At 34.0% G+C, this 12865-nt stretch overlaps 3 protein-coding genes across 3 annotated transcripts in view; 2 read left to right on the top strand and 1 right to left on the bottom strand.

The window, feature by feature from the left end:
* Positions 1-3879: 3879 nt before the first annotated feature.
* LOC21408191 (pentatricopeptide repeat-containing protein At3g29230) lies at positions 3880-5688 on the bottom strand. The gene has a single exon (XM_010106219.2). It carries the CDS (start codon positions 5602-5604, stop codon positions 4066-4068), a length of 1539 nt encoding a protein of 512 aa, XP_010104521.2. The 5' UTR covers positions 5605-5688; the 3' UTR covers positions 3880-4065.
* A 1406-nt stretch (positions 5689-7094) lies between these two features.
* LOC21408190 (phospholipid hydroperoxide glutathione peroxidase 1, chloroplastic) lies at positions 7095-9427 on the top strand. Its single transcript, XM_010106218.2, has 6 exons — positions 7095-7830; positions 8017-8093; positions 8260-8321; positions 8526-8644; positions 8724-8891; positions 9218-9427. The coding sequence occupies exons 1-6, from the start codon at positions 7576-7578 to the stop codon at positions 9245-9247; spliced, it is 711 nt and encodes a 236-aa protein (XP_010104520.1). The 5' UTR covers positions 7095-7575; the 3' UTR covers positions 9248-9427.
* A 1835-nt stretch (positions 9428-11262) lies between these two features.
* The window catches only part of LOC21408189 (probable folate-biopterin transporter 6), a 3916-nt gene continuing 2313 nt past the window's right edge, over positions 11263-12865 (top strand). Inside the window, exons 1-2 of the mRNA XM_010106217.2 lie at positions 11263-12041; positions 12681-12779. Coding sequence (XP_010104519.1) covers positions 11385-12041; positions 12681-12779 — 756 coding nt within the window. The 5' untranslated portion in view covers positions 11263-11384. The remainder of the gene's footprint in view (positions 12042-12680; positions 12780-12865) is intronic.

The following is a 12865-nucleotide window of genomic DNA, read 5'->3' as shown; positions in this document are numbered from 1 at the left end:
GTTTAGCTTTGATTTTAACGATAAAAAGGTTTTTGGGTTGTATAGAAAATGACTTAAGCATTAAGCAATATTATCTTGGCCTTTCGTTAGAGCTTTTGGTATCCACACGACGCCAACCTTTTCTTTTTTTTTTTTTTTTCCCAATAAGGCAAACATGCGAATTGTCTCTGGTCAGGCACTTGTCGTGCACTTGTATAATTGTGTATAAATTATATATATTTATACGTAAATTATGTATATTTACATGTAAAGTCATGTATATTTAACATGAAATATAATAAATCAGTCAATATATATATTTTCATGCTATGTGTTCACTAATTGCTATAAAAAAACATGTTTTAAGGATTAATATACATTGTCATTTCTTATAACTTAACATACATGATTTATATGTAAATATACACGATTTACATGTTAATATACACGATTACACAATTATACAAGTGTCATGTAAATATACACAACTTACGTGTGAATATACACAACTTACTATAAATATACACACTTTATACAAAAATATATAAGTGCCGTTTTGATCAGGTATTTTTCAAATGCCTGACCAGAGACCTTGCCAATAAATATAATGATCTTTGCACGAACATATATTATTTATTATTTATTATTTTATATTGCACGCCCTTTATCAAATTTATCCCTTCACAAAGATATAGATAGATGTCCAAGTCGTAAGGTTGTTGTCACGTCAATATCAAAATGTTGAAACTTTTGGCAATGGTAATCCCTGCACGTAGTAATGCCTAATTTTGTTTCCCATTACAGCCATAGGCTTTTATTTTTGAGACCCTTAGAACATTTGGATTGGCAGTCGATAGTTTTTTTTTTTTTTTTTTTTTTTTTTTTGGGGAAAAAGAGATAGAGTTCATCGGATATGAATAAATAACTAATTGAAATATTATTATTTATGACCTATCTTATAGTTTTCTTAATATTAGTGTGACTTCGATTAAATTTATATTCAGAAACATACATTGACAACTGACAAGAGAGTTATTTATTATAAATTCAACGACCAACAAACTTCACAAGTCAAAGTTTTTTATTACTATTATTTTTTATTATTGATCAAGCATGTTCTTTAGTCATTAAAGGGGACCAAAACTAAATAACTTTTTTTTTAATGGTAAAAGAAACGGTATCATCTTAATAAGAACAAATATATTTTTTTCTCCACATTGATTTAAAAAAAATGGTCGACATGAGCATAAATGGTGAGAAATTAAGTAGATGTTTAGTTTATAGATTTAGAATTATGATTCAGAATTATTTTTTATTTACGTGTGTTTTTTATGAGAGAAGGTACTGTAACGAGCTATGAATCATGGTATGAATCATCATAGTGGAAGTGGATCCGAATCTCCAATTTATTAAGAATTTTAGATATATTAATGGCTCGTTCATTTCACCGATTTGAGTTTAAAATTCAAGTTTTGCTATAAAAAAACTCACAGAAACAATCACATTTAACTTTTTTGCGACAGTAAAAAATTCTCACATAAAATCATATCCTAACTCGAATTAAAAATTCGAATCAACAAACTAAACAAACCCTAAAAAAAGTATACCTACGCATTTAATAATAAAAGTACAGTTGAAGAAATCAATCAAAAATTATGTGTCGGTAGCAATTATTATTGACAAACCCTATCATTCAATGCAAATGGAAAGTTCATATCCTGATATCAGATATGATAGCCCTTCTCTAAATTCCAACAACTAAAAGAAAATGTGTCACAATTCTAGGCACAAAATTACATTATATTCACTCCAAAATGTCAAATATATTGCAATCAAGACAGCGAATAGATAAAGATGTGCAAAGTAGTTGTATTGTATGGGGTATGATCAAGACAACACATTTTGCTGTAGTATTTCTCTCTCAGCTCCATCAACAGAAATACCACCAAATAAAAAATAAAAAAAAATAAAAAAATGGAGATCTCCTATTTTCCCGGTATATGTTTTGTACATCATTATCAGGCGTTCGATATACAGTATCCTAACAATAAAAGAAAGGGGCCTTTTGATACGTATCACGTGTAAAAGTGATAGGAATCTTTTGAACAAGGGGCTCGCATTAACCAGCCAACAATTTATTAATTTGATATATCAATTTAATATTATATGTAAAGAATAATTAACATGAATATACTGGCAAACAATCATAAATACTGCTTATCTTTCAAAGTATTTTTTCCCTTTAAAGTAAGTGCATAATTTGATTATTATTATTAGTATTAGTAGTATTATTATCATCATTATTATTTTTATTATTTTTATTTTGGCTAAATGTGAAATAGTTTATTGCTACTGTGCTGGGGAAGTGTAGCTCTAATTTGCCTTGGAAATTTTACCAAAATATAAAATGTGGAATAATTTACATGAACACGTCTAATTAATTGTTTATCCCCTCAAATTGTTTTTTTTTTTTGGAAGTGCTGGGGAACATAACTTTTTTTTTTTGGAAGTGTTACATTTTTTTTTTTTTTTTTTTTTTTTTTTCTTCTTTTAAATGGATAACCACAACGCTTTAATGCAACTTGTAATGTAATGGCAAACATAACTTCTTTTGTAATGATAACCATAATCTTTTTTTTTCTTTTTCTTTTTCCCTTGTCCTTTATCTGTTCGTAAATTATACAGCAAAGTATGACCATCTACCTAATTCCTTGAAAAAGATTAAGTTCCCTTGTAATGGCACACTTTACTTTTTGTTGGTATTGGTAACCAAAACTTTTTATCTACGTTGTAATGGAGAACATACATAAAGCTTTTGTTCATTTGTCGTGATGGCAGCGATAATGGTTTTTCTTTCTTTCTTTCTTTTTTTTTTTTTTTTTTTTTTTTTTTTTTTTTTTTTTTTTTTTCCTTTCTCTGTATATATATATATTATGCAACAAAGAATGACAATGTACCTAATTCCTTTCAAGCTATTGCAACACATACCCTTTTTATTTTTAATTTGGTTCTTTGTCGTTTGAAACGTGTGGTTTTGGCAATGTGGTATACTTTATTGGTTAAGAGAAAAGTAAATATTCCAATACATTAAAGTTGTTTTTAATGTATCCTTTGCAAAGCTCAATAACATATGGTACATCTTATTCATTTTTCCTAATATATGTGTGACATAAACAACAGTAAATGGAAATTTTCCGGCATCAAAATAGTAAGGTTCCAGATTGTTCTTGAATTTATGGGACGTTTAGTTTATAAGTTCAAAACTATGATTCATGATTTTGAATTTTAAAATTCAAATTTTTTGTGAGAGAAAAATAATTTTCCGGCATCAAAATAGTAAGGTTCCAGATTGTTCTTGAATTTATGAGACGTTTAGTTTATAAGTTCAGAACTATGATTCATGATTTTGAATTTTAAAATTCAAATTTTTTGTGAGAGAAAAACATTGTAGAGAATCAAGAACCATAATTCAGAACCAGAGAGAAACTCTTGAAATAAACATTCCATTAATGTTCTGGCATGTTAGGTAAAGATACGTACACTAAAGACACTACTAAAGATCAGGTTGATATATGTCGACAGTAAGAAGAGCATTGCAGTATGTAGTTTCCCATGAAATTCGCCACTTTAAGCCAATGATTAATGGGTCTCTCAGGACTGACAACAAAGTGAGATTCACTTTAAAAAATTCAGTAACATGCAAATTCAAATTCTGTTTACTATATCTTTTGTTTTTATTTTAATCAGTAAAAGAAGAGAAGTAAACGTTGTAACTTTACAATAAGTGTTTGGAAACATATTCTAAAAGAGCTTAAATGAGTCAAAATAATTTTTACAATTTCTAATACGCAATAAAAATATTGGAATGAAATTTATAAATGTCTTATTTATGTTCGCCAATAGGTTAAAAAGTTTATTCATAAAAGTTTTTTTAAGGAGTCAAATTTTATAGCTTTGATTGGAAGCTCTTCTAGAGAGTCAAAGCACTTATGACATATCATCCAAATATTTGTAGAAGCAACTTTTAGTCTCATGAAGCCAAAAGCAACTTCTAGAAAACTTTACCAAACAGATCCTTATTTTTGGTCAAAACTCAAAACCAACCTCCCCAGCCAAAAACTTGTGGAACTTCTCATTAGCCTCTATTGTGCTGCAACCAGCAGTCTTAACAATGCCTGAATCATTCATCATGCTTCTCCATTTATTTGCCTCTTCCCATTGACTGCAAGACGCATACAAGTTAGAGAACATCATATATTCTCCATCACTCAAGCGATTGTTAGCCTTTTTACATATTAGCTTCACCACTTTCTCCCCAGTGTGAAGGTCCTGATGAATCACACAAGCACTAAGCAGAGCACCCAATATGGACTCCCCCGGTTCAAAAGGCATAGTTTCGACAAATTGAAATGCCCTGTTGAGAAGTTTGGCTCGGCTCAAAAGATCAACCATGCACCCGTAATGCTCTATCTTTGGGCTGATTTTGAAATCCCTTTCCATCGAACCAAATAGCTGACACCCCTCTTGTACCAGGCCTGCATGACTGCATGCACTAAGCAGGCCAATAAAGGTAACGTCATCTGGCTTCACACCGCTCTCTCTCATTTCATCGAACAGCTTCAGAGCTGAATTTCCATGGCCATGAAGAGCCAGCCCGGAGATCATGGCATTCCAACAGTAAATATCCTTAACCTGGGATTTGAAGAACACCTCTAAGGCGTTCTGTATGCTTCCACACTTCGCATACATATCTATTAAAGCTGTAACTACGTGGGGACTAGCGGCCTGCCCATGATTTCGCGCGTAAACGTCTACCTTCACGCCTGCTTCAAGTGACCTTAAATGAGCGCAGGCAGACAAAGCAGTGGTCACTGTTAGGTAATCCGGGTCGGCATTTCCAGTCTTCATTTTATTGAACAAATGAACGGCCTCAGTGTAAAGTTGATTATGCACACAGCCCGTTATCATCGTGTTCCATGTAACGACGTTTCTCCATGGTGCTTCCTCAAACAATGCATGCGCTTCAACTATATCCCCAGCATTGACGCAGGCCAATATCATCGAGTTCCACGAGATGACGTCTCTCACAGGCATTTCATCGAACACTTTTCTGGCAGACTCAATTCTTCTCTCCCCCGCAAAACCCGACACGACGATATTGTAAGACGAAACATCCTTAACCGGCATTGCATCAAACAGTTCCATTGCAACGCCCATTTGCCCATTGGAGGCATACGCGTCTAACATCGAGTTCCAGGCTACCGAATCCTTCAGAGGCATTTTGTCAAACACTTTACGAGCATTGTCGTTTTGACCGAAATCAGAGTACACCTTTATGAGAGCGGTTTGGACGTAAACGTGATCGGAAAAACCAGATTTTATTGACTGGCCATGGAGTTGAAGCCCACTACAAAAGTTAGAAGCTTTGAGAAGAATGGGAAACGTGAAATTATCAGCAAAGAAACCGCTGTCTAGCATGTCTATGTATGATTGAATTGCCTGCCGTACATTTCCCATGAGTACTTGTTTCTTTATTAATTTGTTCCAACTTCTTTGGTCGGGCGAGAGTAAGAAGGAAGCGAAATTGCACGTTACAAGAGCCATTTCAAAAAAGACCAAATCCATCAGTAAGTTAGAGGAGAAGAAGTTGGGGAAAAGGAGAGAGATTTTACTTGGCTAAAGACAAAACCAAGAGATTATCCATAGGGAAAATATTTGGACCTCAAGAGCCGTAGATATTGTTAGACATTGATATCTTTCATGTCTTCTTTTATCCGTATGCCAAAATAATATTTGTCGTCTTAATTGATTAGAAATTATCAAGGGGAATAGATAGACAAATACAATAAGAATCCAGTATTGTTTTTCTTTTGAAGAAGGTAAGAATCCAGTAATTTAGTTGTTGACATGTTCAAAAGATTATTACAGGGATGATAGCAGAACAGAAATATGTATACATATGTGTGTGTGTGTATTTGGAGCAATGCGTATAAAAGAATAAAAGATGAGAGTTGAGATAGATTTTTTATTTTTTTATTTTTTTATCTTGGAATTCCTGCATATTTTCGGGGAAAAAAAAAGTAGAAAATTGAGTTCAGTTTTTTTTTAGCTTTAGTTTCTTAACACGTTCTTAGGGTTGGAGAAAATGGAATCCAATATTGTGAATTTTACATACGAACTTTATAAAACGTCATCAATTGAGAAACTTGGATGAACAACTCTCATGAATGATGCGTGAATCATTAGAGTGAAATTGGATTCTCACAGACGACCGATGGTCATCCCGTGGATGATTCTGCCCATTATTGACTCGGGCGCTAGTTACGGGTAACTTAAAGAAAAGATATCTTATATCTTATAATTAATCTATATACATCTATACTTACCTAACATGAAAGGGACAGTGGCGAAACGTTCCGCACATGAGAGGAAATGTGTGAAACGTTTTGCAAAGTGTTTTTCCCTCTCATCAGCAAAACGTTTTTTGTTCTTTCTTTTGAGTTTTTTCCTATCTTTTAATTTAGATTTTTTTCTGCTTTTATCTTTGTTATTTTTGTCATTTTTTCTTTTTCTCGTTTTAAATGAGTTCGCACGTGTTATTTATTAGTTTAAAATTTAAAATATAAAAAGGGAAAAAATGGGCATGACCTAAATGAGGATTAAGGAGGAGTATGTATTTCAGCCAGATTAAAGGGAGCATATATCTTTACAAGTATTATCTGGTAGGGTATGGAGTGGTGTGAAAAAAAAAAAAAAAGTATATTACCTTTTAGATCAAGGATTTTAATGTAGACATTTTGTACAATTATTTTTTTTAAACAGATATATCTTTATTAAGATTCGTCTATTACGCATGATTTTATCTTATTGTGACTTTAATTGGATATAATAACATTTAAAAACACGTAATATAGCATCCTATCCTAGGGCTTCCTCTTATTGTGACTCTAATTGGATATTTTCAAGCAAAACGCGTATAGTCCGTTGTCGTTGCATGCGACGTAAATTTTGTCTTGTAATAGGCCTTCCCTATTTGGTCGTGTGGTGGGGCCCCCTTGTCACCGCGACATATGAGTCCGTTTTCCTTTTCTATCTCCACCACCACATCACCCCAAAAAAACTCCACAGCTCTCCATTGATCTATCAGCCTTGAGAATTTTCTCCGATGTTACAACCTTATCCGCTTCAGTTTTAGGATATATGTTTGTAAAAAAATAATAATAAAAAAATAAAATAAAAATGTGGCTCCGCTTTTATCAAACTCACAACAGTGATTGAGACAAACTGGCAAACACGTTCCTCCAATCACTCCCCCCCCTTCGGGTTTTTCTTGGAGGATTCTCAAAATTGATCGAGAGTTTTTTCTTCTTTTTTTTTTGGATAATAAAATTGATCAAGAGTTGATTTTTGTGTTTAAACGTGTGGCTTTTGATAAACAAAAAGACCACGTGTAACGACACCCGTCACTAGGAAACCTTCTCTCTCTCTCTGGAGGCTAGATTCTAGAATAGCGTTCACTTTAAACTCTGCAATTCCAAATTCCCAGTTCCGAATTTTCCAATCCACCGAACCAAAAAAAAAAAAAAAAAAAAAACCATGGCTTCGGTGCCTTTCTCTACCACTTTTTCTTTCCAGGCCAAAGGGAGCCGAAATTCTTCTACTTTATGGCCTTCCATGGCTTTCTCGATCCCATTTACCAAATCCCCACTTGGCTCCTCCAAATCGGCCCTTTTCCGTAATGGGTTCTCTTTACAATCATCTGTTCTTCCTGGATTTTTCGTAAAGTCCCGTTCTCCGGGTATTTACGCAAGAGCAGCTACGGAGAAGAGTCTCTATGACTTCACTGTAAAGGTATTTGTTTGGTGAAAAAGCTCGTTCCTTTGTACTCTATTGTTTGATTTAATTTATTGAGAAACCTAGTTTTGTATGGATTGGTGCAAAAACCGACTTGTTACTCAATCGAAATGAAACTTGAATAAGAGAAAAATAAACATTACTTGTTATATGGGACTTATTTTGTGGTGATTTTCTATGCAGGATATTGATGGGAAAGATGTTTCTCTTGGTAAATTCAAGGGGAAGGTGCTGTTGATTGTAAATGTTGCTTCAAGATGGTATTTCCTCCTTAACGACTGAGTTTTTCTTTTCTTTTGTAATTATGCTTTTAACCAGGTTTTTATTTCATTTTAATTAATACCAAGATAACTTATTAGAATAACCTCTATCTTTGAAAGTTTGATATTATGTGAATTAACTGAGCAAATTCTTTTTGAATGTCAGTGGTTTGACACCTTCAAATTACTCTGAGCTATCACACTTGTATGAGAAGTACAAGACTCAAGGTAATGCTACACCTCATTAGTTATAAAGTAGTTCAAAATTTGATTCTCTGTCATGAAATTTGTTATATTGTTATCCTAAACTTTGAGCTATGCAATTTCATTGTTATAGCTGGAATGAGAAAATGGGGATATGTACAATCTACTTGTCATTTTAGGAAAATCATTCAGAAAATTTCTAATAATCTTTGGACAACATCATTGTAGGATTTGAGATACTAGCTTTCCCTTGCAATCAGTTTGGGGGTCAAGAACCCGGCTCGAATCCGGAAATCAAGCAGTTCGCTTGTACAAGGTTCAAAGCCGAGTTCCCGATATTTGATAAGGTTTGTCAACTGTTTATCCTCTCAATAACATTGTTTGGTTTAGATGTTTGAATCAAGGACTAATAAATGTGTACAACAGGTTGATGTGAATGGACCAAACACTGCCCCAGTTTATCAGTTTCTGAAATCAAGTGCAGGAGGTTTCTTAGGTGATGTAGTCAAGTGGAACTTTGAGAAGTTTTTGGTGGACAAAAATGGTAAAGTTGTTGAGAGATACCCACCAACAACATCTCCTTTTCAAATTGAGGTACGATTTGCCTTCTATTTGGAATACTTAACTTTTGGAACAAGCTTAGGTGGGTGGAAATTTACCTGTTCGTTTCGCTAGTTCGAATAACAACTTAATTTTTTGCTTACTTTTTAACTCGAATTCTCACCTCGAATCGAATTCTCAACTCGAATAAAATTCTCAACTCGAACGAGCGAAACGACTGAGGTTTTAGCATTTATATTGTGAATTTTCTTTTGAAGGCAAATACAAGTGTCGTTTGGAGAACTCAGTAGGAGCAGTTTAAAGTATCTCGTCTAATCTTTATTTTTATTCTTATTTTTTTTCTGTATAAATTATTGCAGAAGGACTTACAGAAGCTACTTGCAGCATGAGCGCACACAGGTCGTGATTTCCCTGTATTCTGGAGGAGTGAAATTATTATTTAGTGTGTATAAATCTCTGCTTAAGGCCTTCCACTACTTTTTTGGGTTCTTTTTAAATTCTTGTAGGGAAGAGATGTTGTAGTATCAATGATATTTATATGTTTGCAAATAAAATGTTTCTCTCATATACACGAAGGTCGAAGAGTAGTCAATTATAATTTATAGATACCATTATGGGTAAAAGGGTAATTCAATGGAGACATCATTCTCATTTTTTTGGGGAAAAAAAAGAAAATTGAACGGCATGTCGTATTGCTTTTTGGAAGTTTGTATTATTCTTTTAAAAACATTGAACGACATGTCGTATTTACTTGAGAGTTTTTTTTTTGAAAGGATTTACTTGAGAAGTTTGTTGTCCTATTGTAAGAGAAACGGCTTGCTACTGATGATTTTGGTGAAAAAGAAACATGATCTTTTTGCTGAAGCTTGAAACGACGGCGTGTTTGCCGTTTCAAACTTTCTTCTTGTTTAAATTGAAAAATGCCTTTCCTTTCCTTCCTTTTATTTGAAAGCTCTATAATAAATAAACGACCTAGCAAAAAATAATAATAATAAACGACATTTCGCTTTGAAATGTTGTATAGATTGAAGAAAAGACATGTGTCGTCCTTCTGTAGTTTGTTGTGGTTTTGGAAGATAAACGACACGCTTTTTGATATATATGGGGTGACGAAGTGTTTTTGAAGACGACAACATGTCTTGTTTCCACTAAATTTTGTTGCTGTGAACTGCTAAACGCGTTCCTCGTCGTTAAAGCTTGACGTCGGTTTATTTTAAAAACAACTATTATTTGGTAAGTTTTCTCTCATTCAAACACCACACTCGTCTTACCCACGTTGATTTTGTTGTCGTTTTCAGGAGAGAAACGTCAAGGACCTATTGGTTACGTGAAAATGAAAGTGTGCTGAATAAAAAACTGCATGTCGTTGTTTCTGTAAAGATTGTTCTCAACTTCGAAATGACTTATCGATTGTGGTTTAAAATTATCTTCTTGTTTGAATTCACAAAACGATTCCAAAAGCTTCATATCGTTAATCAAAAACGACATCTAGGTTGTTAAAAATTAGTTATCTTTCAACGGGAAAACAGCATGTTCTCTTACAGTTGTGAAGCTTGATTTCGTTTTCGAAACTACACTTGCTAATCCTGTAAAGTTTGTTGTCGTTACGTTAAGCTGAGTTTGGTTGTCTTTTAAAATCTTTTGTTGTTACGATTCAGAACGACATTCCATCCTCATCTGAAGTTTAATGTCATTTTTTTAATTGATATGTAGAGCCCGTTTAGTTGGAGGATTCGTTCTCTGATTCGAATCATGATTCATAATTTACTATAATATTTTCTCTCATAAAAAATACATATAAATTAAAAATAATTATAATATCATGATTTTAATTTATGAACTAAAGGGCTCGTAGCCTAACAATGGACATTTCTGAATAAATAAACCAAACAAAAAAGCAAACACTGTGAATCTTGAATTTCAGCGCACTTTTATATAGAAGAAGAAACAGATGGATCTGAGCACATGGCCACCAGGAAAACAAAGTCGCGCGTCTTCTTATTTATTTATTTATTTTACTTGGCCCTTTCTTTTTCAATTCTTTCATTTTTTTCGATTATTGTTTCTATTCCCTTTCTTTCTTGAAATCCATACTCATTTTTCAGCTCTCACCATTTTACACTTTTTTTCTTTTCAGAATAATCTTTCCTTCACCATTGTATTCAACCCCACATTCTTTTTATTTTATTTTTTTAAAAAAATTTATACGTCATGTCATACGTGCACACGTATAATTTCAACTAAACCAATATACTTTTTTATTTTACTCGAGTAGTACTGACTATGCTTCTTGATTTAACAGCTAAGCTAATAATTTTTAATTTGAGTTAAAATATGATATTTTTTATAAAAAAAAATTTTAATAATTTTTAATTAAAAAAATTGAAAAGATGTCGGAGAGAAGTCTGCCCCTGCCAACTTCCAAACTTGTTGTATTGAACACGTCGTCAAGCTTTGATTTTATACATCCATCAACACGACTCCCACCGAAATCTAATGCATATGCCCCTCCCTTAAACCCCAGAAATGAATTCAACCGAATCCCGCAATCTTGTCGGTGAACCCGATGGGGACCCCTCCGACGAACCAAACAAAACCGACGACCACCATTCCAATCATCTCCTCATAACCAGAATCTTTCTCGAACCTTTCCGATGGCTCCAAATGCTGTCTTCCCAGCTCTCCCCGACCTTTGTCGCCGGCGTCGTCCTCGTCTACGGCCTCAACCAGGGCTTCTCCGGCTCCTTCTTCAAGGTCGTCTCCGACTACTACTGGAAAGACGTCCAGAAAGTCCAGCCCTCCGCCGTCCAGCTCTACTCAGGCCTCTACACCATCCCCTGGGTCATGAAACCCATTTGGGGACTCCTCACCGACGTTTTCCCGGTCAGAGGGTTCCGACGGCGTCCGTATTTCGTCCTCGCCGGCGTCGTCGGGGCGCTCTCGGCGGTGGCGGTGGCGCTGGACGGGGGGATGTCGGCGGCGGCGGCGGTGGGGTGCCTGATGGGGCTTTCGGCGGCGGTGGCGATCGCGGACGTTACGATCGACGCGTGCATCGCGAGGAACAGCATCGAGATCCGCGCTTTGGCATCCGATTTGCAGAGCCTATGCGGCTTCTGCTCCTCCGTCGGGGCTTTGCTCGGCTACTCTTCTAGCGGCTTCTTCGTTCATCATCTTGGTCCCCAGGTAAACAAACTCTTGCTAATACTAATGTAGATCCTGTTCCCAGTTTTATTTGAATTCTCATTTCTCGGAGAATTCATTGGTTGACTTCTTTCCTTTCTTTTTTCTTTTCGAAAAATGTATCTTCTATTTTTCTTTTAAAAAATTAAACAAATTACCGTTTTTTGCTACTGTTTTTAATAAATGGTAAATGACAAAACTTTCTTTTCTTTTTTTTTAAAGGAAAATAATCATTTTTGTGTAATTTTCAGTGATAAGTTATGACCAATCAATAATGATCTTATTTTTTCTAATTTTACAAAACTTTGGCATTTGTTAAAAAAATCTAAAAACGATCATTTACTCCCAATGCATTTTCTTTTCGAGAGGAATTATATTCATACTATACTGTATAATTTTTCTTCTTTTTTTTATTTTTTATTTTCACCCTTTTCAAAAAGACGAATTTAAATTTTCTGTTCAACCGTTGATAATGAGACGTTTAATTTATAAATTTAAATCGTGATTCATAATTTTAATTTTAAAAATTTAAATTATTTATAAAAAAAAATACTGTAAAAATCAATAACTATAATTTAAAATCAAGAACTGAGTCTTTAAAATAAACATATTATTGATCGTCCTTCTTTTTTGTTGTTGCAGGGGGCATTAGGTCTTTTGGCTGTTCCACCAGCATTACTAGTTGTTCTTGGCTTTTTCATATATGAGCAAAGGACGATCAGCTCCCATTCTGAGAAGAAGGTCTGTTTTCTGATATATTCTTGCTTTAATTTTTTTTTTTAAAAAGAGATGGTTTATTTGTTTTTCTATAAATAAAGGCACCACCT

The sequence above is a fragment of the Morus notabilis genome, unplaced genomic scaffold (genome assembly GCF_000414095.1).
Source record: "Morus notabilis unplaced genomic scaffold, ASM41409v2 Scaffold485, whole genome shotgun sequence".
Lineage (NCBI taxonomy): Eukaryota > Viridiplantae > Streptophyta > Magnoliopsida > Rosales > Moraceae > Morus > Morus notabilis.
The sequence above is the reverse complement of the archived record's forward strand: the minus strand, read 5'-3'. Positions and strand labels throughout refer to the sequence as shown.

What these genes read in the sequence shown, in the direction of transcription:
- LOC21408191 (XM_010106219.2), bottom strand. Translation starts at nt 5,604, where the DNA reads ATGGATTTGGTCTTTTTTGAAATGGCTCTTGTAACGTGCAATTTCGCT.
- LOC21408190 (XM_010106218.2), top strand. Translation starts at nt 7,576, where the DNA reads ATGGCTTCGGTGCCTTTCTCTACCACTTTTTCTTTCCAGGCCAAAGGG. An exon ending in GTAAATGTTGCTTCAAGATG is followed by an intron (nt 8,094 to 8,259) that starts GTATTTCCTCCT and finishes TTTGAATGTCAG; the next exon opens with TGGTTTGACACCTTCAAATT. An exon ending in CATCTCCTTTTCAAATTGAG is followed by an intron (nt 8,892 to 9,217) that starts GTACGATTTGCC and finishes AAATTATTGCAG; the next exon opens with AAGGACTTACAGAAGCTACT.